Source organism: Pseudophryne corroboree, chromosome 1 (genome assembly GCF_028390025.1).
Source record: "Pseudophryne corroboree isolate aPseCor3 chromosome 1, aPseCor3.hap2, whole genome shotgun sequence".
NCBI classification, from domain to species: Eukaryota; Metazoa; Chordata; class Amphibia; order Anura; family Myobatrachidae; genus Pseudophryne; species Pseudophryne corroboree.
In genome coordinates, this window is record NC_086444.1 from 491,081,901 (window position 1) to 491,107,833 (window position 25,933).

The 25,933-nt window shown below is 40.0% G+C and overlaps 1 protein-coding gene across 8 annotated transcripts in view; it reads right to left on the minus strand.

The window, feature by feature from the left end:
* Positions 1 to 25,933, minus strand: part of LOC134895232 (transducin-like enhancer protein 4) — a 201,358-nt gene that overhangs the window by 59,319 nt on the left and 116,106 nt on the right. For 4 of the 8 annotated variants that reach the window (XM_063913828.1, XM_063913829.1, XM_063913825.1 and 1 more), the window contains 2 exons: positions 22,524 to 22,725; positions 22,383 to 22,399 (listed from right to left, as the gene is read on the minus strand). In XM_063913828.1, the coding sequence (XP_063769898.1) occupies positions 22,383 to 22,399; positions 22,524 to 22,725 (219 nt within the window). Of the gene's footprint in view, positions 1 to 22,382; positions 22,400 to 22,523; positions 22,729 to 25,933 lie in introns of all 8 variants that reach the window. The other 4 variants (XM_063913827.1, XM_063913826.1, XM_063913823.1 and 1 more) reach the window with 1 other exon arrangement.

Consider the following 25,933-nt stretch of genomic DNA (forward strand, 5'->3'; position numbering starts at 1 on the left):
CAATTGTGAGTATGCCGGGGAGGGTTAAGGTTAGGCGCTAGAGGAAGGGTTAGGCACTAAATAAGGAGGGTTAGGCTGCAGGTATCCCAATACCATCCCATTCTGACAAGAACTTATACACACACGTGTTTCTAACACATTTCACTTTACCAATGTAACCTATTATACTTTCTAGTGGGGACAGAGCGCCTATATTACATTAACTATTTTTTAGGTGTGGCTTTGAGGAGAGATAATGTACCCAAACCAGCATTGTGTCCCATGGGATCTTAATCTGGCTCGGAGTTCATTGAATAATAACGCAGCATAAATCATAACTACAGATAAATATTCCCTCACAAAACAACCAGATTTCACATAAATAGGATATATTTAATCAAGCCTTTTCGGATGCAGTAATCATAATTATTACCACTAAGTTATTCCAGTATCAGGAGTTTGGGGTTATGGATGGGAAATGGGGGTGGTATCACAATGAATTAACTGTAACACTTAAGTAATGTAGCACCCAAGCTATAAAATTAAATGACCAGCTAGAGAGAAAAAAAAAAAAAAAAAGTCAGAAAGACCCTGGGGAAACCTAGGAAGCAAAGTGAGGCAAAGGAGAAGCACAATTTCCATTCACAAATCTCCATATAAATGGCATAGTGTGAGGTTAAGGGAAAAATAAAAATATGCACAGTGCCATTCAGACAACATAATCATAGTTCAAGGCTAATTGGTATGCACACTACAATGGATTAACAAATGTCTTTTCACCAGAAAAACATGGATTCAGGTAACGGAGAAGAAAACTAGTTTCCAGAGGAACAAAAAATACACACACAAAACAGCACCAGTCTTCTAAAGAAAACATGTATAAGATAATACATGCCAAAAAAAATAAAAACCTATAAAGCCAAACTTTCCAAAACACCCCCATTACAGTCCAGGTTTTAAGGATATCTATGCTTGAGTAAAGATGGTTATAGCAAACTGACTGGGAAGCTAAGTCACCTCTGCTTAGGCATGGATCTTCTTAAAACTCAGCAGTAAGCAAACATTTAAAAATAAATATACTTATGTTATACAAACGTGTAAAGTTCTACTGCGATTCCCATACAGATGAAAAAAAACAAAAACAAAACAAAACCCACCATTAAAGACTGATAACCGGACATTTGCCCCATATTCGCCTTAATGCAGATTTCTGTGCGTCATGGTAGAAATGTGTCCCAAATTTATGTCCACGCTCTACTGGTGACAAGAGACATATAGGCAGCTAACAAAATGCTCATTAAAAAGTCATCACCACATCACTGATAGTCCTTATAGATCAGCTGATAAATCATGGACCCATGAAATACACATTTACCAAAGCCCGTACCGATTGCATTAAAAACGCACAAATTCTTATGTGGCTGAATGTGTAGTTAATGGTTGTGCTTGATTAATTAATCTCCTCAACCTTACAGGTCAGGACAGCCCAGTGCTCTCAGTCATCTAATTAGCTCGTGCTACTCCACTATAGGCATGGTAGCTACACTTCAAAGCATATTAAATCTATATTTATTTATATATCAAATCTATATTTATGGACAGACCTCTACTTGTGGGGATATTGCTGGGCAACTGAACTCACAAATTGGGGCGACAAAGCCCTTAACAGTTGCCAAATACAATGACTGCATTACTACCATAATAGGCAGGCCTGCTCATTTCTCAGGCTTCATCCTCATCAGTAAAGAACAAGGTGGTGGCACAGGACAATCCCTATTGCCCTTCCTGTCAACTTTTCCTTTTTTTATTGCAAATTCAATACATCACAGCACCGTTCCAAGTAATTTTTCAGGCGAGTCAGCATAACGCTAATGCAAACCATCATTTTTATACCAATATACAATCAGTCACAATTATAAACTCATATACTGTAAATGGATTAAGTCTCTGGTGTGTACAGGTTTTCCAGGATGAAATCTTTCTCCCTGTGAAAATATTAAACTCTCAATGATTATTTCCTAATGGGGACAGGACAAGTGGACATTGAAATGTAAAAATTTAACTTTATTCAGCAATTGAAAGCAAGCAAGGGGTAGATTCTATGGATTATGTAACAATTATGGGGCAGTGCTAGAACTGCAGGTGCTCCAAGATTCCAGCCGAACTCGTACTTTTTTTAAAGCGCCAAACATTGACAAGGCAAAACCAGGTTGGTTGCTACTGTACATAAGTGTATTTTCCGGGCTTTATGCATCCTGAAATGTATGATACAGGGGATGGTATTTGGGATCCCGACAGTTAAAATACAGATGGCAGCATCCCGAATCTTAGGATCCTGACACCAAGGTGGTAAGAACACTACCTCTAATCCCCAACCAACCTAACTTGTAGGCTGTACCTAACCCTCACCCCACTGCAGCCAAACCCTAACCCTCGCTGGTGGTGCCTAACCTTAAACCTCCCCGGGGGTGTCTTACTCTAAGTCCCCTTACCTGAAACCTGAAAATTCCGGTCAAGCAGGTATGAAAGTTAAGGTGGTCAGAAAATTGTTTTTCAATCTTACTATACTACTGAAAACAATGGACTTTTTTTATTTGTTTTGTTTACAACTATGAAAACATTTAAGAGCAGATGTACTCAAGGTGGGTACACACTTCGCAATATAGTGAAGTATATCACTCATTTTCCCCTTCCGAACGAAAGAGTTTACAGGTTGAGTATCCTGTATCAAAATATTCAGAAATACAGAATTTTTTGAGTGAGAGTGAGATAGTGAAACCTTTGTTTTCTGATGCCTCAATGTACACACACTTTGTTTAATACACAAAGTTATTAAAAATATTGCATAAAATGACCTTCAGGCTGTGTGTATAAGGTGTATATGAAACATAAATGCATTCTGTGCTTAGACTTAGGTCCCACCATCATGATATCTCATTATGGTATGCAATTATTCCAAAATACGGAAAAATCCGATATCCAAAATACTTCTGGTCCAAAGCATTTTGGATAAGGGATACTCAACCTGTACTATATCGCCCAGAGTGTATGCTGCCGAAGACTAGCGATGTGCTGCCTCACAGATCGTTAACCACCATCGGTCTCCGCCGTGCATGCAGCTCAATTTGGACTCAAAGCTGTATGCTCTGGCTGGCAGTGGCATGACGTCACTGTGCGATATTATTAGTGATATTGCACAGTGTGTATGCCCGTTGTCAGGCAGCCCGGTCAGGGAGGGGAAACACTAGGAAATACAGCTCACAGAGCACATCACATTAATACTTGGAGAATGATAAAGTGATGAGAAGTTGGAAGTTAAGCATCATGTCGTCTACCTTATTCTCCTTTATTTATGCAGCGCCACAAGGGATCCACAGCACCCAATTACAAAGTATATAAATAAAATAATCAAAACAGGAAAAAAGTAACTTACAGGTAAAGATAATATAGGACATGTACAGGGTAAATAAACATAGCTAAAGCAGCAGACAACACTGACATAAGTATCAGGGTGGCGGAAAACCGCGGAATTTGGTGCCGTCGAAGATGGTTTAAGTAAGAGAAGGATAAGCACATGAGGGGTTGAGGGCCCTGCTCGTGAGAGCTTACATTCTCAAAGGGAGGAGCAGACAGACAGGGGTGGCACAGATGGGGTAGACAGTGAGCGTGGAACACAGGGTTAGGATGAGATTTGGCTGGGTTTGGAGAAAAAGTGGGTGTTCAGAGCCAGTTTGAAGTTCTTTAAAAAGGTGGAGAATCTGAGGGGCAAAAGGTAGAGAATTCCAGAGAAAGGGAGTAGCACATGAGAAAGAAACCTTGAAGGCAGGAGTGGGAGGAAGTAAATCAGTAGGCAGGAGAGGTGGCATGCATTAGCAGAACGAAAAAATTAGATTTTGCATAATTAGCAAGAAGTAGTTACATTTTTACATAAAATAAATAAGTTCAACCATTTTGGTTTTGTTAGCATTCAAGGGGGGGGGGGGGTATTCAATTGTTTGAAAACTCAGTTGGGTGTCTGTCTTTTCCTATGTAGTAGACAGGGAAAAAAAATCAGACACCCAACCGACTTTTCAAACAACTGAATATCCCCCAGAGAGTGCAGTTAATTTTTTTTTCTTATTAAATCTGCATCCCATGTTTTATCTATAATTCAATTAACTGACAAAATCTTGCAGCATCAAAAGCACTGTGCCATTATATGGTTAATGCAGCCATCAAGCTGTAAATGCCTTGGAGAACAGATTATTACATTTTGCCGGAGACAGCAGGACAGCAATATCAATACTTGAAATTTCAATGCAAGCTGCACTTCCACATTAAGAGGGTTATTAAGTTTAATGTAAAGAGATCAAGCTGAATAAGAACATTTTTTACCACTGTACTTAAAAAATAAAAATAAATAAATAACTCTTTAGAAATTATAAAACAAGACTATGAAAAAAAAAACCCCTGAATAGAATTATTGCAACACAAAGAGATGGGTCAGATCCATCCAGAGAGATTATGGGTTTAAAAATTCATAAAGGAGCTGCAGACTTGCCAAACAAGCTCTGCAATGTCACAAATATTTATGTGGCAACAGACAGGAGTTAGTTGTTACAAAGAGACCATCGACAGCCACTTTCTTTTGTGAATCTCATTCAAGGACTATCAAGCACAGCACACAAGGTACAGCGCTGAAGAAGCTGCCCAAGATCATCGTTGTTTAAAGGACTCATTCATACTGAGGTATACAGTGCTGCCATGTCACTAGCGGCTATCCACCAATCCAACGCCAGCATTCAACTAAAATTGATAATCAACTTTGTACACACTATGGGGGAGACGTACTAAGCCTTGGAGAGTGATAAAGCAGAGAGAGAGATAAAGTACCAGTTAAATCAGCTAACTGCCACGTTACATGCCGTGTTTGAAAAAGTGACAGGAGCTGAGAGGTTGGTACTCCGCTCCTGTACAGACCCCAAAATCTCTCTTCAAGGCTTGGTACATATGCCCCTCAGTGTTTAACAATGGAGTAGCACGGTTGCGTAAAGTTTTAATGGGTTCTCTATGGATTGTTGTATTGCAGTGTTGTAAGAACAATTGGCATAAACTACTCAAAAGAAAAGTGCACAGGAAAAATAGTGTATTGCTTCAGATATGCAGAGCTATATGCATCTCCATCATCAGCAACATATGCGACTGCTTTTCTCTAGGTCATCCTCATCGTGTACTTGCACCAGCCCTAGTGTAGGTGTAAAAATATGCCTCTGCATTTGTACGAGTACATCCTTTCTGAACTTTGCAAGAACAGTCTTTTCTTTACCAGCTTTATCCCTCTGAATGTAAAGTGTGATATGGGCAGCACAGATGGTGTAAAGATTAGCATTACTATTTCACAGCACTGAGGTCATCAGTTAGATTCCGGCCATGGCTGTAACGGTGTGGAGTTTGTATATTCTCTCCATGCTTGCGTGGGTTTCCTCCCACAAACCAAAAATATACTGGTAGGTTATTTGGCTCCCAACAAAATGAACCATAGTGTGCATGTGTGTGCGTGTACATGTGGCAGGGACTGATGCGTATGGCCAAATAGTCTATACAGAGCTGCGGAATCTGTGTGTGCTATATAAATAACTGGTCATAAATAAATAATATGTGCCAGTCTGCATTGCCACATATACCAGAGCATGCAGAGCGACTTAATGCAAGATAGGCCATACAAATTGGTGTACATTCAACCATGCATCAGCCACAAAGTGGTCTGCTAACAAGAGAGACTGACTTTTATTCATTGTTTTAAAATGTAAACATTCCATATAATAAAGGCGATCGCTGCTCATCATCTCTACAGGGGGGATTCAAGTGTTTTGCACACCGGCGACTACTAGATGGCACCCGTCAGAGCAATTCAATTCTTGCTCCATTCAGGCGCACAGCCGCAGATGCTGACATTACTGTTATGGTTTTGATACCTCTAAGAACTACTGAAATCACACAATGCCTCAGTGATGCAATTATCTCCTAGTAAATTGACAGACTGTAGTTTTATAAATATTGTTTCAACCCACAAGACGTCTGCTTCCAATGATTATAAGTGCACAATACATTAACACTTTTTTTATTTTTGGTTGACAAAATAACGACCACCAGACAGAACACTGGTGTGGTTAATAAAATAAATAAGAAAGTAATTTATGATGCCTTACTTTTTTACTGTAAGAACAGGGGGAGGGGGGGGGTAAGGTAAAAAAAACCATTCCCACTACATATACAATACATTTATCGCTTGGTTATTCTTAGGCAGAGGTTTCCAATGTACACAATGTAAATGAGATATTGCATGACGCCATAACTGGCAGCCTGTAACACTCCCTAAATCCTTCAACCTTTCAATAAGAGATGTGGGTGGCAACAAAAGATTGAAGGCTTGTAATTCAGGAACATCCACTTAGTCAACAGAAGTGTTAGCTGGGAGGATGGGTAGATTGTAAAAGTGTGCGTTTGCAATCTATGCTTCAACCCAGAGCAGCCTACAAAACGAATACAAATTTTCATACCAGCAATTAAATGCAGGGAGAGGAATTATCCAAGCATCTCAAATAACTTCTGCAATTTACTCTGGAAGTAGACCAAGCTTGTCAATATGCTATCGTTTTATATTCTCACTCATTAGCGGTGTCAAAAGGACACTCAAAAACATGAACAAAGCTAAGCCTATCAGATTACAATGAGCTGCTCTGCCATGTTATCCAGACATGTCAGGACACACTCTGTTCCCCTGTGGCAACACACTAAACTGACACTGCTCCTACGAGCCTTTCTGTCAAGAGCTTTGTGGTGGCTATAATGAGATATGCTCAAGTATTTTAGTGAAATTAAAGAAGCAGCTTTGCTGCTATTACCTGGGGCTCTTTACAACAACAAATGAGCTGTGTGGTGTCAGACCAAGGACGGCAACACACAAGGTAAGAAAGATCACATACTTCAGATATACATACAAATCGGAGCCATGACGTGTGCTCACTGCAGTCTAATGTACACCGATTGTAATCGCAGGAATATTTACATTCCTTGGCAACTACTAACTTCTATTTACATGCAGATAACAATGGATGCTCATGACATGAGGTGTGAGAGACTTTTAACCTATTACATGCTGTTAATATGTGGAACACACGTACATGTAAGAAAACAAGTTAACAGCAAAGTGTTCTTTCTTTGACTTCATAATGACGTAATTTTCTAATTGCCACAATTACCAAATGATAGGTACTTTTTCAACCACAAATAAAAGTGCTCTTACCCTCCCCTCCCTTGTTTGCCAACGACTGATGCATTCAGAGTTTATTGTACGAAAAACAGTTTGCCTTAACGCAAATTAAATTATGTTCCAGTAAATGACTTGTAATTCAAATAGCTATTCTATTTCAGGGTATACAATTTCATTTAATCCTTAGTCACTTATTACGTTGACAACTGCCTATACTATTTTTTTGCTTGGGAAAGCCAGCCTTTATGTTAGTTAAGTTAATTATAGAACATTTGCCTTAATGAAATGTACAACCTGATGATATTTAAGATGATGAATCAGCCTTCCTCGGTTTAGAGAACATTCTGTTTTACTTTATCCTGAGTTCTAACAGAGACCTCGTAAGTTAAATAAGAATCTTAGTGCTAATAGTCACTGGTCAATCACACCACAACTCCATACACTAAAAACATATCATCAAGTGACTAAAGGGGGACAAAACAAGATCACAAGTAATTGAGAAAATATTGATTAGCATATAACTTACACTCGTTCACAAACGCAGGTATTTTTATATCTCAATTAGACTGGCAGCTGGGAGCCAGTAAAAGGATTAATTATACTTCCAACATTAAGCATAGCCTGACTGGGCATCATGAATGTATCATCTCCAGTGAAGAGGAAGATAAGGAAGATTTGTGAAGGTAAGATTGCTCTCCTTCAATGTGTATTCTTTTCAACAGTTGGAAAATGAAAGTAGGACACTATCATCAGGCCTTTCTGGCACAGCATCACTTCAGCTTGTTGCCATTTGTACCTAAAGCTTGTGTCAACAGCTCAACAAGAATAAAGAGCAAATAACCCACTGCAAACAGACTGGTGCGAGTGTGAATCGCTCACTCACATTCCAGCTGCTCCATGTCTGTTCAAACTCCTCAGTGACAAGGTTAAGAGGGTGAGGAGGATAAGTACAGGGCTAAAAACACGTTGGCTGAGTTTAGATGGATAGTTCTCCTAAACCATTAGCCGGAGGGGGGAGATGTAGCACTTAAATAACAAGTGTCAGCTGCCTATTTTCAGTTTTGGGAAGAAAAAAAAACCAATTATACACAGCAAAAAAACAAAACAAAAAAACATCAAAACTGGCACCTCACTGTGCAATATTGCCATGGGTATCCCCGAGAAGGCAATATTGTACACAGCGGTGGAGCAGGACAAAACAAGCATAAACACACACACATATATAATATAATATATATATATATATATATATATATATATATATATACACACATATATACACACACACTGTGTGATGTTTATTAAATATAATATAATATGAGGTGCGCTTGGGTAAGGAGATTCCCGTTTGTTTTTTAGATTGTTTCACCTGCAACAGAGTTTACAAATTGGGCTGCCCGTTATGCAGTGCAGGATTGGTGCACTGGATTATAATTTACTTACGATCAACATTACATCTTCCAGCAGCCCTATCCCCAGTGCAAAGATGGAGTGAGAAACCACCAAGAACCGCGGAGACCACCAGAATTGGATACTGTGTGTGTCGGGAGTGAGCATAGCTACAGCAATCTAAAAATGGCCGTGTGGTCCGCAAGTTTTTTGCAGTCAAAACCGCAAGTCCAACTGAAATCTCCCCTAGTGTAAAACATTATTCTACTTGTAAACTAGCACCATTTTGATAAGAGCACATTACTTACCAGGGGGAAAAAAAATAAAATCTGGAGCATAGAGATACAAGGCTGCAAAAGCATCCATAGCTGTGAGGTTTATTGTAATTCTTGGGTAATTACCTCATAGGGCAGGGAAAAGCTATTCAATTAATTCGCTATTGCCTGTGCTTAAAACCAGGAATTACAGAGCGGAAACAAACAGATGCAATGGGTTTTCCCCGCTCATGAACCCCAGATTATGCAATTTTCACGCTGACTTTTAATCATAGCTTCTGAATCATGTGAATCCCCCGCTAATAAAATCACACTGCCTCCGATGATTAGCCATGGGGCTAGTTTGATATTCCCAAATATTTTTAAACTCACACAGAAAAAAACTAACACATATGCTATGAGAGAGATAAAGTACCAACCAGCTCCATTTTTCAAACACAGCCTGTAACATGACAGGAGCTGACTGGCTGTTACCACTGGCGTGCGCAGCACATTTTATTAGGGGGTGCACCGTCGGAGGGGTGTGTCTAGCACCGCCTTTTGGGCGTGTCTAGCACTATCTATTGATGGTCAACGCATAAAATATACACCTTTGTACCAATCCTAATAAAGCAGATACATTGTCAGATGTTGTGGTGTGCACCAAACAAGCACCCCTGATGGCATTAACTGCAATTCCACTGCTCCTCATCAGCCTGGTCTGGCTCCCCCTCTCTTTCACCTGCAAGCTGCAGCAGCTTCCTTACAAATCAGTCACTCACTGACACTGACAGTCGTAGACTAGTACTGCTGCTGCTGGAAAAACTAGTGACGTCTCAATGCTGCTGCCGGCTGTCTGCCAGTATTGAATTTGTCTTCCTAAGAGGAACGCTGGCTGCATGCTGCTCCTCATCAGTGGCTGGCATTGGCATAGCATAGAAGGAGAGAGGTGTATATGTGGTGGGTGTGACGGGAGGGCATGCGAGCAGCATGACGTAATCACGTCACATCATGCTGTTTTTGTACATGGTGGTGGAGCTGGGAATTTGAAAGCCGGTGGCAGTGGCACCCTTGATTAACCCAGGCGTCCAGTCAGTAATGCAGTCCTGACAGGGTGCAGCGCAGAGGGGACAGTAATCAGCCTGCTCGGCGATCGCTGCATCAGGCATGTGAGATCGTGGTGCCAGACATTAGGGGGTGCCTGTGCGCACCAGGAACCCCTCCTGCGCACACCTATGGCTGTTACTTTATGGATATGTACTAAGTCTTGGAGAGAAAAAGGAGAGAGAGATAAAGTACCAGCCAATCTGCTCCTAACTGCCATGTTACAGGCTATATTGAAAATTACAGTTAGGAGCTGACTGGTTAGTAGTTCATCCATCGACACGGCTCATTACATCTGCCCTTTTACCTCTCTGTAAGCTTTGATACATATCCCTCAGAGTATATGTGTTGAGAAAAATATTAAGCTATGAGCAGAGTCCTATCATCCTCTCCTCCCCATAGCCATCAACAGTACCAAATCTCTGGGTTCAGCCAGCACTGCTTTTGTAGGTGTTACGACTGCATGTGTAGCAGTGGTTTAATAGCTTGTTATCCCACGTGCTACAATATTTAGCATTAAGTCTTTTGCACTTTTTTTTTTTTTTGCACCTCTTCTGTATGTACTATGTAAGGCACTGTGGGCCCCATGCAGCAACATATAAATAAAAGCATAATAATAATAATAATAATAATAATAATAATAATAATAATAATAATAATAATAATAATGCTACTATAAAGCATTGAAGTGCAGAGCATGACTCTTTAGTGGCTGTAAAGAGAAGCTGCTATATAACCTAACACAGTCAAGAGCTTCTCCCAACGGCTGTCAGAAATTGTACACAGGTCCTGTCAGACACGCCTATCGGGTTCTGTGTTTCGGGGACATTCTCCAGATAGCTAAGATTGTCTAGAGGCACCCAAATAACGACTAAAAGAAACAAGCTAAAGATCAGAAAATTACACAGCACTCCTATGCAACTGCTTCCACTTTCCTCCTAGATTATTCATTCTGCGGCACACCAATAAACCCAATAATTCCTAGATTTACCAGATCATTTTTTATTCATATCCCTGTGCAGCAGAAGCAAGCTAGTAACATCCCACTGAGAGTAGTGTCAGGCCAAATCCCTCAACCACTGAAAGCACTGCCTGGATAAATCTCACTTCACTTTCCATACTGCCAACCACTTAGGGCAGGGCCCAGGGGAGCTCTTTAGCTTATCCCTGCTCACGCAATGTCACAGGCACAAGCCAGAGTGGCCCAATCAGTGCCAAGAAATAAAAATGTTTTAGAAAAAAGAAAATCACAGATGTTCATGCATTTCACATACCTTGTGCCCTATGGTCTGTTGCTAGGGCAACAAGAGACCACCAGTGAGCACATTATTAGCTTTATAAAGTGAGTCTCGGGGGCCATCGGCACAGAAGCTCTGAATTACAATCTCAATGCTTTCACTAACTACGCACTGTATGTACATACTTAACTCTTACAATACCGCAAAGTGGAGATATCTTGCCATACAAGATTGAAAGACTTTTCCATACTTTATATATGCAATAAAAAGACAGAAATAATTAATATACTGTATATTTACAGAATGTTATGTTACATGATCCTATATATCCAAAGGAAAATTGTACTAAATATATTAAAATGCAAATTAAAGTAGCACTACCACCTTGAGAAAAGATTTGACTATTCTTTCCCTCTGTTCCCCTTACAGCCCCAAACAAAAAGCAAGGAGAGTAGGAAGGTAAGGATGAGCATGAGAGCATCAAGAGATTGAGACTTGTGATTGGTCTTTGCACTCACCCCACCCCTCAACACTTACAGCTGTCAGTCCAAAATGAATAAATAAATGTCAAAGTCACATACTAGATGACATTGTGTATGACCTGGGTATGAACCTTAAAATACCAAGGTGTATATCCCCTTAAGGTGCATACACACGGCGAGATTCGGGCTAACCCCGATTCTCACTATGCGACAGGTGCTAGGTCGGCATCACAAGCACATAATGGCTGTGCTTGCGATACTGACTATGTGCGATTTTGGCTAAGTGTAAATTTTGACTATCTTTTCTACGAGATAGTCAAAATTGACTTGCCTGCACAGTCTATCTAGGCTTGCGATGCCGACCGCGCGGGACCGCGCATAGGCATCGCATCGGGATCGCAAGGTGACTTTCACCTTGCGATCTGCAGTAACTTTTCTTACGATTTTGACTATATAGTCAAAATCGTAAGAAAATCTCACTGTGTGTACACACTATTAGTACAACAGAAGTGACTAAATAATGATAATAACTATAAATACAAAGAGAAAAATGCTGAAAATAAATGAAAAGAGCATCAAAATCGACTCTTTCTAGGTTTTAACCTTTAAACGCACTTTCTTTTTATTATTAACCAAGAAGAGGGGAGGTGGGGAATGACAGCAGAATGAATAACATCTTACATTCAGACACCAGGAGAATGAACACACAGAGAGGCAGCCATTTCCTGGGAAAAGATAAAGCACTAATGAGAAATGACTTGCTGCTCATTCAGACAACAGCTTCCTTTGTGGTCGCGGCTTCCTGGCTGACAGGAACCCAGTGCCTCTTAATAGGATTTCCATATTATTTCCAACACCTGCCTACAAGTTATTTGTTTACATTGAAGGAGGCAAAATACTCAGATCAGACATCTGCTTCCAGTTCAGCTATATCTTAGAAAAGCATCGAGAAAGTAGCTTTGTTACCATGGTGACTTCATTCTCTCCCAGTTGCCTGCCACACATTAACATTTCCAATTTTATTTTGCTATTCAGTAGGTCGAATGGCTTGAGGTAGAAGGGGAGGGGGGTGGGGGGTGATGGGAGAGAGAGTTTTCAGATTGTAATACAAAGTTGGAAGTGTATCTAAATCAATTAAGTGATGTGTAAAGTAAATGTTCCTTATGAGTGATTTCTGGTTAAACTTGGGTGAAGGAGCCTCAGCTCTAGAATCAATGTGGTTAGCTCTGTTCAAACAGACAGGGCGACCACTCCCCCTTGTACTTGGCTTGTGTGTGCTCTCCATAAAGAAAACACACTACTTCAAACAATGGAATACTTTGCATAACCAAGGTCGAATTTACCTAGTCATTCAAATCAGTACATCAGTCAAAATGCAGCAAGTTATGTATGGCTTTCAAGTGGTCATTTGACATCATTGCTGATCTAAGCCAGTCCGTTTTAAATTAGATTTTACAGCCAAAGCAGCATCTGATGTGGAAAGAATCACTGTTCTATAATGAACAACATTAATAAGAAAAGTAAACACCTTTAAAATCAAACAAAACTGGCAGCTAAAGCTTCTGATAAGTACGCTACATCTTTAAATTAAGGGGTAGATGTACTAAGCAGTGATAAAAGTGGAAAAGCGAGCCAGTGGAGAAATTGCTCATGGCAACCAATCAGCATTGACGCAACATTCATAATTTGCATACTACAAAAGTACACAAAGCAGGTGATTGGTTGCCATGGGCAACTTTTCCACTTTTATCACTGCTTAGTACATACAGGGGAGATGTGTGCTGAGCGGGTGTGGATCATTAGATCGACACAGTCTAGGTCGACAATGTTTAGGTCGACCACTATAGGTCAACGGTCACTAGGTCGACAGGGCTGGAAGGTAGACAGGGTTTCTAGGTCGACATGTGCTAGGTCAACAGGTCAAAAGGTTGACATGAGGTTTTTTCTTTTTTGTGTCGTTTTCTTCGTAGAGTGACCGGGAACCCCAATTAGTGCACAGTGTCCCCTCGCACGGCGAGCGAAGCAAAGTGCCTCGCTCGGCACAGATTACTGTTCCAATCGTAGTCCACGTGGATCGTTAAACATAAAAAAGTTCAAAAAAAGTTCAAAAAAAGTGAAAAACTCATGTCGACCTTTTGAGCTGTCGACCTAGTGATGTCAACCTATAGTGGTCGACCTAAACATTGTCGACCTAGACAGTGTCGATCTTCAGACAGGATCCCGTGCTGAGCGATCTAGCTAAGACTGTTCAGCACACACCTTTCCCCCCACTCAGCAAACAGCGCAATGTGTGCTGAGCGAGGAAGGGGGATGGGGGGGGCGCTCATTTCACCCAGCGGTGAACGGAGTGACCTGACTAGACTTGGCATGCATGCATGCCAAATCTAGAGTCAGCGATAGCGCTATGGGCATACACACAGAGATACGCGCTACATTTATAAGCAATCTAGTCAGATTGCTTAGAATTAAAGCATGGATCTCTCTGTGTGTACCGCCTTTAGAGTGCTGAAGTTACTGTTCATTAGATACTTTTAACAATATAAGTCAGTCGAAATGTAAACAAAGCAAGGCGTTTTAATTATAAAGTATCAAATCTAAACAGAGCTGCAGAAAGATGTAAGGACTTTGGGCTTGGTGTTTGTGTTATATGACAAAGTGCTACATGAAGTTTTTCCAAAAGCCCACTTGACAACAGTGCGATGATTAAGACCAGCCATAGGTGGTGTGAGAACAGATTATACCCTCAACATTGTGAAAAGATTATGAAATCCCAGATACTGGAAAACGTTTTATTTTCCAGCCACTGAACTGAACTCTCAGAACATAGGCGCTTAAACAGATCTCCTCTTTCCTTCATAAGTACAACATAAACCTATAAAAACTATTCTAGTGACAGACGTTCGTGTGTCCCACAATGACATTTAGACTAGTCACTTCTTTCAATAACTGGGACCTTGCTGTCTTAAAACTACTCCCCCTCCACATGATCCTTGGTGGCTGGGAAACGTTTCGGAGCATATGGGCTGCAATGAGCAGTTGTCAAAGCTGAATGGATAGGCAGCGACAGCCGTGTATAATAAGCTTGACAACAATTCTATTACTTGGGAAGCTGGAATATTGTCAAATGTACTTTATTCCTCTCTTAGGCTGGGAACACACCCTGCTACAATTGTCAGATAGTTCGTTCAAGTCTTGACCCATTCATGACACATCAATAGAGTGTTTACACACCTACAATCAAGTTCTATTGGAATAAAACTGGTTGCAACTGAAGAAGTTTTATGGGCCTCCCAATATTCATGAGAAAACATGGTAAGGGGTGGTACACATGGAGCGATGTTCACTTAATTTCTAAGCAATCTGACTAGATTGCTTAGAAATTAAGAACACATTGCTTTGTGTGTTGGGGTGCCGTCGACAGCCGGCGTGTTGCTATCGCGTCTCTAGATTGATCTAGTGAGATCACTCATTTCACCGCTGGGTGAAATGATCGGTTCCCCCCTCCCCCCACCCACCCCCCTCGCTCAGCACACATCGCAATGTGCTGAGCGGGGGAAGAGATGTGTGTTGAGCGATCTGTGATAGATCACTCAGCACACATCTCTGGGAGAAATCTCCCGTGTGTACCCCAACCCCCCGTACAATAAACCGGACAAAGGGGCAGATGTATTAAGCCTGGAGAAGTGATAAAGCAGTGATAAGAGCAAGGTGATAACGCACCAGCCAGTCCGCTCCAATACGCAAGTTGACAGTTAGAAACCAATTGTCTGGTGCATTCTCACCTTCCACTTATCACTTCTCCAGGCTTAATAAACCTGCCCCAAAATGTGAAGTGTGTAGGCACTTTGACCTGTCCAATGCTTCTGTCCATGCTCCTCCAGCAGCAGCGCTGCCTTTGTGCTTTTCAGTAAATATTTTAGACAGATGAGTTGTGTGGATTGCAAGCCAAAGTGTAAAGGTGTGTATGCATATCTTGGCACTTTGAATGGGACTTCCGCTACCTAGTGTAATCTAAAATATAATCTGACGTATGATTGTACAAGTGTACACCTAGCTTTAGTATTTGGTTTTTGAAACTCCAGTCTACTGCAGCAAACCTATGATGCATAAAAGGGTGTCCCTTAATTATATCACTGATATATTTACACTTCCCAGCAGAGAAATCCGCTTTATCACAAAGATATTTATTCATTCCTTCCACAAACAAATAATTACAAAACATTCATTGGAATTAGGGCACCTGTCACACTTTCCACAGTTACATGCCCAGAGGCAGATATCAATTATTACCCAACAAATTACTATATAACAAGCCAGCGGAAAGAAAGCTCCTAATTATTCTTCTTCAGTAAAGATACCCAAAATATCAGAATGTACAAGGCAAAGCAAACAAGTCCTTCAAAGCAAGTCTAAACTGGGAATTTGTATAAACCAAATTATCTCCCTACTCCTTCCAAAAGTAAACAATAGGTTAAAATGTAAATAAAACCAAGCACCATCTCATAACAGCAGCATACAAGAGGTTTCCCAGAGGAATCTTAAATGTAGCTCTACTTTGCTAAATAATGCCTTTCCTTCTACCGTGCAAGTCTACAGGGAGAGAGGAAAAATATGCAACACAAGCCTCAATTATGGATTATGTATTCTCCACGAGAATTGTACACTGTACAATATGTGTAGGTGACATTGCCAAGTGTGCAGCACATTGTACAAATAGAAAGCCAATCAAGTTCAAGTTATACCTGCTGGTTGGTGTATGTGTATGCTTGTGAATATTATAAAAAAAAAAATAATATATATATATATATATATATATATATATATATATATATATATATATATATATATATATATATATATATATATGAAAAGATTTAAGACCTTTATCGCGCTAAAGATGTGAAAGCTTCAACTTAGGGAAGATACCCCCTGTTAGATGGGGTATGAACAACAGATAGTGAAAGAAGAGATTTCCCCAGGGAGCTGATGTCGTACTTTGGTATGTACAAGTTTTGTATAATAAAATAATCTTAAAAAAGAGAGATTGTTTATTTTTTTTAAAAGCAATACATAAAACTGTTTACAATTTGCCCAGAACAACAATAAACAATGTTTGTACAGACGATAGTTGTGTTGGTAATTCAAACAACATCAAAATGATCTTCTTTGTAGAGATGTCAGAGAACAATGTGCTAACCCAACGCGTTTTCGTCCTACAGACTTCATCAAAGAATTGTGATTCTTTGGTATGTATTCAGTAAGCTTTTGAAGAGAGTTAATTGTATTATAACTAGAAGAGTGAAGTTGTTTATGAATGTTTCTGTATTGTTTAGATTAATACACCCCTGATGAAGTCTGTAGGACGAAACGCATTGGGTTAGCACATTGTTCTCTGACATCTCTACAAAGAAGATAATTTTGATGTTGTTTGAATTACTTGAATACTTTCTCAAAGAATACAGTCTTTGTTGCATATTGCTGTCTCCAGTGCCGTTCTTTTCTGGACCTATGTGATTACTTTGTCCTGGCATGGAGCAAGTTGCTGACAAGAGCTGTGGAGTGCCGACTGATTTGCAAGTATATATATATATATATATATATATATATATATATATATATATATACACACACACACACACACACATACATATACACACACACAGGGCAATGCCACCTCCCTAGCTAGAGGGATAATACTTAATTTGCCCATAGAGGTAGTGTCGAGCAGCGAGCCGTTTGCACACAGAAGCAGTTAGCATAAAGCTCTACTCTTCAGACTGCATTTAACAGCAATGGTCCGATTGGATTATCACACTCATTTTCAGTTTATACATGCTATGTTATATGGACAACAGCTCTGTGTGTGTGTGGGAAGCTATACATTAGGTTATCAGAGACTGTATCCAAATTGCCACTGAGCAATTAACTCCATGTTCTAGGAAATGCTGCAACTGCAAATAAGAAAAAAATATATCCTATGTACAATATATAGTCCATAACTCTGTTTAATGTTCAGTTTTCCTCTTTATTTTCCAGCAGTAGTAAGAATAAAACATTACAGTGTCTCCAGTTTACAGTGCCTATGTCAGATTATAATACATTACATTGTTATTATACAGGTCGAGTATCCCATGTCCAAAATGCTTGGGACCAGAGGTATTTTGGATATCGGATTATTCCATATTTTGGAATAATTGCATACCATAATGAGATATCATGGCGATGGGACCTAAGTCTAAGCACAGAATACATTCATGGTTCATATACACCTTATACACACAGCCTGAAGGTCATTCTAGCCAATATTTTGAGCAACTGTGTGCATTAAACAAAGTGTGTGTACATTCACACAACTCATTTACGTTTCATATACACCTTCTACACACAGCCTGAAGGTCATTTAATACAAATATTTTTAATTCTTGTGTGTATTAAACAAAGTTTGAGTACATTGAGCCACAGAAAACAAAGGTTTCACTATCTCACTCAAAAAATTCTGTATTTCGAAATATTTGGATATGGGATACTCAACCTTGACATTACAATTACACTATTCACTGTACATGCCACTCTGAAATGTGGAATGTCACCCCAATGAAGCTAGGCGAAGGCCCAGACCCAACTGCCAAGTAGACCCTTCCAGGAACTTGGTAGACAACTATATGCCCTGGTCTGGGGCCTTCTAACCCCGTGATCCCCATAGCAATGACCTCCCTCCACCTACTGTAGCTATGCCCATGAGCCTTATAGGTTTGAATCTTGCAGATGAAGTAGAATATATATACTTGCCAACAATAAAAAACACTAATGAGTCATCTAGAATAAAACTACATTCGCTATCTTTGTCCAGATAAAGACACAAAACACATTTTAAACTTTATAAGGAGTACTAACAGAGCAAAGTAGAATTAGTTTTCCTATACAATAATAGCCATCTGTACACAGGGATATTAAAACAAGATGGTTAAAATATGGAATAGCCATGGACTGGGTATATAAATGGTTTCCACCCATTTCCCAACACCAATATTATCTATTTTTAGTTAAGTTAATGTTCTGTTTTCCATAGGGAACAGAGCCCAGATTTGTCACAGGTAATAAACCCATGTCAGACACTGAAACCCACAGATCTGGCACGGTACAGTTTGGAAGCTTTAGATTTGTGAAGCATAAAGTTAAACAGTAATGTAAAAGCAGAGCTACCCGTGTGACCAGCATTAGCACACATATTGTTAGTTGGCACAATCCATCTTTAACTGATCCTATAACTCAAACACTGTTGGCAAAGTTAAAAAATAAAATAGCTTTACAAATGAAATCATTACACATGGAAGTACCCATCCCAGGCCAAAACGTACAGCCGATTGGCATTGTATCTACCTTTGCTATTGGCCTAGACTGCAAGCTACATTGTCTGTACTTTAGCCCTAATTCAGATCTGATCGCAGAAGCAAATTTGTTAGCCAACACTGCAGGTGTGGCAGATGTAACATGTGCAGAGAGAGTTAGATTTGGGTGGGTTATTTTGTTTCTGTGCAGGGTAAATACTGGCTGCTTTATTATTACACTGCAATTTAGATTTCAGATTGAACACACCACGCCCAAATCTAACTCTCTCTGCACGTTATATCTGCCCCCCCCCCCTGCAGTGCACATGGTTTTGCCCATTAGCTAACAAACTTGCTGCTGCAATCAGATCTGAATTAGGCCCTTTGTCATATCATGATAACACTGTTATGCAGTGCCCATCAAGCGGTATGCAGGCAGGATGTTTGTAGGGCACAGATACAATGGTTCCTCAGTGAGAGTCTGAAGTAGGTATGATTTTGACTACTTACGGAAAGCTTCCACAAATATTTGGGATAGTGAACGTTTACGCTTTAATTTAACATACACACTAAATAACCTTCATTTTGCATTGTATTTATTCTTACAGCTTTTCTCACACTTCATTAGAGCAGTACTTTCACCAACTGCCATGTTGCAAAATAAACAGCAGCAGTATAAGATCTCTGGGCCTAGTTAATGAAATACTTTGGGGCAGATTTATCAAAGCATGGAGAAAGTATCAGCCAATCATCTCCTAATAGTCATTTTACAGGCTGCGTTTGAAAAACGAAAGGAACGGATTGGTTGGTACTTTCTCTACTTTATCTCTCTCCAAGCTTTGATAAATCTGCCCCCGTATGTTAAAAAGTAACAAGTTTAAAACCACCACTTGTGGACGCAATTTTAAGCGGAAATCAATACAAGCGCACAGGATGATGCTGAGATATTGGGAATTATGCTATGACTATGTCTACAACTATGCCCGGCCCACATGACATATAAATACCACTTCCTCTACTAGCCACAAAATTCAGCATTTGTGAACTTAATACGGATCACTCGCCGGAAATCACAAGCAAAACCAACAGATAGGCAGATGTTGATAGCAAAGATGAAAACCACATAGCTGGAGAGACGAAAAAAACTGCATCTTTATCAACATTACTGAAAAGCAATCAATTACTGAGCAAAGGAATGAAAGCTATAACAGGCGAGTAGTTTGGTTTCTCTCGAGGTGATGCACACTTTTCACCAATGAGCAAAGCAGCTTAATTACCCAAGTCATTCACCCAGGGTGTTTCAATTTACATTTTACAAGTACTCCTAAAAACCACCCTACATCAAGCACCTTCAAGTGTTTCTGACAATTAAACCCACCTTATGCCTTGTATAAATCTAGATTTTGCTACCATAACAAGATTTTACAGAGGCCTCAAAACACTGCCCATATTCTCATTACATGCAACACTAATTACAACCAGCAAATCTGAAATATTCGACACATTAGAGGCTTTTAGTGAAGCTATGAAAAAAATTCAGGCACCATTAATTTAAACTTGTATCGAAATTTCCTTTTGACAGATGGCCAAAAATTGCTTATTATTTAGATTACCGAAATTGTCAGCTTGCATATTAGAAGCACATGAGTGGGAAGAACTAAAAGTAGAACGTTTCTGTCACGTTCATTACCTGCTAAATGTTAAGGAGCAGACTCCTACAGTATATGAATAAATTCTCTCTCCTAAGCGGAGGAAAGAGAGAGAAGCCTCAAAGCTCTGGCAAACAGCAAGTTCATTGAGAGCCAGACAATTCTAGAACTAGGGAACCTTCTTAACAAGAAGACACTTAAGGGAAGGCAGATCAATAGAACAAGCAGCTAACTGCTAATCTGGGCATTGCTGCAAACATTTACGGAAATTAGCAAACTAGTTCACCTTGAAAGGCTGGCAGCCCGCCTCGGATGTTGACACAAACTAACTCACAGTTTAAATACATTACGTTAGAAAAATCTGTCAAACCACAATTTCCCAATCACCACATGCATCTACATAAACTCACTCGACTGAATGAAGAGGGAAAGCTTATGGCCATTTATAGCAGAAATGATGCAAACTAACTTCTCTGCAGAGGTCATTATCTTAGGTTACATCTGTTTCTACACTGGCTCTTTTGTTTAAAGCTGAAACTGTAAAACTGACTGTCACATATATAATGTAAGAAAGAAAAGAAAATATATCTTTTCATATCATGTAACAGCCAATTAAAAATCGGTCACAAAAGGGGTTTTATTGTTTATATTACCGAGTGGCCATTTTTACACCTCTAACATTCACCCTGGATTGTCCTGAAAGAAGTGCGACAACAACTCAGTCCTCCGTGATCATACGTGCTTTCAGGACTCCTTGTTCTAGAAGCAGAGATTGCTGACACAGCACAAGGGAGGCAATAATGGGGAGGGGCTCTAACAATGCAAGCTTAGCATATCCGTCTCTAATTAGAATGCTGGTTATATCTCTACTTTTCAGGACAAGCTATGAGGCATTAAGGACATTGTTGTGCAAATTAAGTGTACATAAGTAAAATGTAAACATAATCTGACTGGGAATTCGAGAAAGTTGTCCACACTGCATGAAATGGTCACAGTTTAAATGTATTTGCTTGTCCATTACCACAAACAGCCTTATATAGATACAGCACTAGATTAGACCATATGGTACCATCAAATGATTTCACTTACAAAATGGAATAATATATTTTTTAAAGTAAAAAAAAAACAAAGAAACCAGCCCCATATCCTTGTCCAATAAAACTCTACCACTACCCACTATACCAGAGAGATGTTTCAGGATCAAGGGTGTCCATGTGCATCAGGCACCCCCTTCTATACAAGATCCCAGAAGTGCCATCTTTTTGGTGTTATTGTCAGAAATATGGTGCATGTGCAGGAGAAATCGGACTCTGGTATAGTGCCAGAGTCTTTACTAGCTTCTGTGCAGAGCCATCTTTCCAAATATACCACCGGAAAGATGTCTGCCGTACAAGTGAAGGGAAGAGGGATCCTTGCATGAGTAGCCAAAGTGATTGGCTGGTCCTACGGACAAATTGACAAACTAGGGGCCCCCTGAACCCATGATAGATTGCACTATAACCACCCATTTCCACACAAGATACACCCACTTTCCAATAATCTCCACCAATGTTGGGTTTGTGATCAATTATTCTAAACATGGGCATTGGGATAATGGCTCTTTTAGTGCCACCTGTGACTCATGCTGCATTATTACAGGTGCAATTTGTATTAGCTAATCAAATACACAAAAATCCCTACAGAAACACAGATCAAAACAAGTCTTACCTTAATGGAATCTCTGTCTGCAATGATCCAACAAAGCAACAAGAGAAAGGAAAAAGAAAAGAAAGGAATAAAAGTTAGTTACACAGTGCTGAAGCCACATATGGTGTGGTATAACATTTCTCTGCTTTAATACATTCTGACCTCTTTGATGGTCACTGTCATGGTGCTTTTTTTCATCCTTAATTGAAAGATGAGACTGTCCGGAGAGGGCGCTGGAAAGAGCCAGCAATCCCGCGCTGCTGCTGATTGGTGGGATAGTGGGTGGCTGCAGTCCGGAAGGATGTGGCGTCAGGGGCACTGGGAGACCGTGCCCGTGAGATAAATGCTGAGCCTGGAGTTGTTGCTGCTGTGAGAAATTAAACATAGATCTTGAACTTGCTCAGTATAATTAAACCATCTCAATTACATAAAACAAATCACAAATATGGTCAGTGGAAAAGAATAGCAGTGTATCACCAGGAAGATTAATAGCACAGATTTTCATTAACGTAATACACCTAAATCTAGGCAAGGCGTGGGCCTGCACTGGGCTTGTACCTTCGATTTAATGGTAGTCTCTGCACACTAACCAAACTTGGTATTATAATTTCACCTAATGTGTTCGCTAAAACGATTATACAAAGTTATTATTTCACTATAATGGGATAAAACAAAAAAAACAAAAACAAAAAAAAGGCATCCAATAATTTGGGTTAATATTTGTAATGGTATTTGAGGGAGAAAGAAAAAAAAAAAAAATGAAGACGACTTATGACCACTATAGGATGGATAGACAGGACAGCGCTACACCCAGAATATAATTGATCTTAAAATGTTTTAAAGTGATTTCAATGTCACTAACACTTCCTTCCAAGGAAGAACTTTATACAATACTATCTAGCCTGTTGTATAATCTAATAATTGAAAGTACATGTTTTTTTTTTCTTCTTTTTCTTTACCCCAGTTGATCTTTGGTCTGCCCTCTAGTTACCCGTCTAATGAGCACTAAGTCACACGGACTAATGCACAATTTGTATGCATGAAACTCCTGGCAAGTCCCTAGCAGGTAAGTAATGGTGATAAGCAGGCAATGCAGCAGGAGACCTGTTTTGCAAAAAAAAACATTCTTTACTATCCTTTTGCCATTCAATTTGCAGATGACTAAGAACAGTTACCATAATGAAAGAACAAGTTGTAAATTCTAAACAGAAGTACAAAATCATTAAAGTTTCCAAATAATATATATTCCAGATGTAGCTATGAATAAAAGAAATGGCTAAATTGAGAAAATTAGTGCTGAACAGTTTTAGCCCTGTTGCACAGCATGCAGAGAGAGTTAATTCGAAAGCAAAAACCTGAATTAACAACTCAGAAAGAGAACTGGTTGCAGCCACCGTTTTAAGCTCTTTAAGTGTCCTCAGCGGTACTTGAGCAAATTACTAAAGAAAATCTAATGTAGCAAGGCATGGGTTCTCCTGTAGGCTTGCTCAATAATGCTGAAATAATTGGGCACTCTGTGCACGTTTAGTGATGCTCGAATGAAAAGCTAGAGGCCTGCCCTTGTACTCTTCTCTTGCTGCTGACTCTGTGTTGTGACAGGTTTATTTGAGTGGGACTGTGATGCATGCATCAGTAACTGTGCTGACAAGAGTTTAAAGTCATTTTTACCAGCACACTGGTAACACATACAGAAAGCCCTTGAGAGGTTAGAAGTGGGAGTGCTTGACCTCATCCAATACAGCATCTCCAGGTTTCAGACATTTACACTACCATATATAACTGTATTGAAGTTAAATCGTATAAGAGGTGTGCACTCATATAGCGTAAAACAAAGCTTTCATCTAAATGGCACCAATATTATATAAGGTATGTATTCATTTGTTTACTGAGTAGGACTGTTCTACTTTCATAGTGAAATAAGGAGGCTAGCAGCTCCCCATTTATATTAATAAACGTGAAGATTTAGAAGTCTATAATAAGCCATGGGGAATGTACAGTGAAAAGAAAAACCACCTGTATTGATGGTGTGTAAATATAAATTATTATTAGGAAGTGAGCCAACATTTACTCAAGGACAAGAGTTACTGATCTTGAGAATGGTCCTTGGGATTATTGAAACATTGATTACCCTTCACACAAACTGGAGGTTTTGCAACTACTGATCAATATATGTTTATTTATAGAAGTACGCACACAGCATGTAAAGGCATATTAAATATATACTGTACGTGTGCACTGGCTACATGGCTTTAAGACCTGGCTTGCTCCCAAACAATATAGTAAAGCAAAGAATAGAAAAGCACATTTTAGATCTGGGTATGGGTCGTTGGATAGACACAACTTAGGTCCACAGTCATTAGGTCAACCATAGAAGGACAATATGCATTAGGTCGACAGGGACAAAAGGTAGTCATGTACTAGGTCGACAGGGACAAAAGGACGACATGGGTTTCTTGACTGTTTTTGGCGTCGTTTCCTTCGTAAAGTGACGGGGAACCCCAATTAGTACACCGTGTCCCCTCGCGGCTTCGGGCAGGGTGCCTCGCTTCGCTCCGTACAGGTTACCGTTCCAATTGTAGTCCACGTGGATCGTTAAGTATGAAAAATTAAAATAAATAAATAAATTAGAAAAACTCGTCGACCTTTTGACCTGTCAACATAGTACATGTCGACCTAATGGCCATGTCGACCTTCAGTGGTCAACATAATGACTGTTGACCTAAGCTATGTCGACCTAACAACCGTATCCCTTAGATCTGGAATACAGATTTCATACAAAATGTCTAAAGCTGGGTACACACTGGAAAGATATATCTGCAGATATATCTATGGACGGATCGGGCAGTGTGCTGTGCATACACACTGCCCGATCCGTTGGGGACCGACGTCATAACCTGGGCGGGTGTGTACACACGCCCGCCCAGTTCAGCTGTCAATCACCGCCGGCCGCCGCATGTATACGGGCGGTCGGCCGACCGCCGTACACACAGCGACGCGCCAATATATCGTTAGATATATTGGCCGCCGGCTGTGCTGCGGGGCCGACGCGATACGTCTGTGAACGACGGAGTTCACAGACGTATCGGCCGTACACACTGGCTGACGAACCAGCAATATATCGGCCGTTCAAGAGAACGCCCAATATATCGGCCAGTGTGTACGGGCCTTAACTCAGTGATTCCCAAACTTTTTTTGAATCACGGCACCCTAGAGCATCAGAATTTCGCTCAGGGAACCCCTACCAAAGGCCAAGAGTGTCATATTGATAAAATCACAAAAAAATATTAAATGAAGTAAATTGTGTTTATATGTCATCCTTAGGGTCAGTTGTGTGGTAAGGGACAGGATTCACCTCTGTTTATCCACATATTTTATGATAGGTAAAACTAGTGCTGGTGGCTGCCAATTACATTGACCATAAATAATTTGAATTGGTTATGGACCACCAATCCAAGGCACCCCTGCAAGTGTCCCGAGGCACCCCAGGCTGGCTAGGAACACAGTTTTAGAACCACTGGTCTAACTGCCCTTACTTAAAACGTTAAATTTAGACTTTCATTAACAGCGAAAGA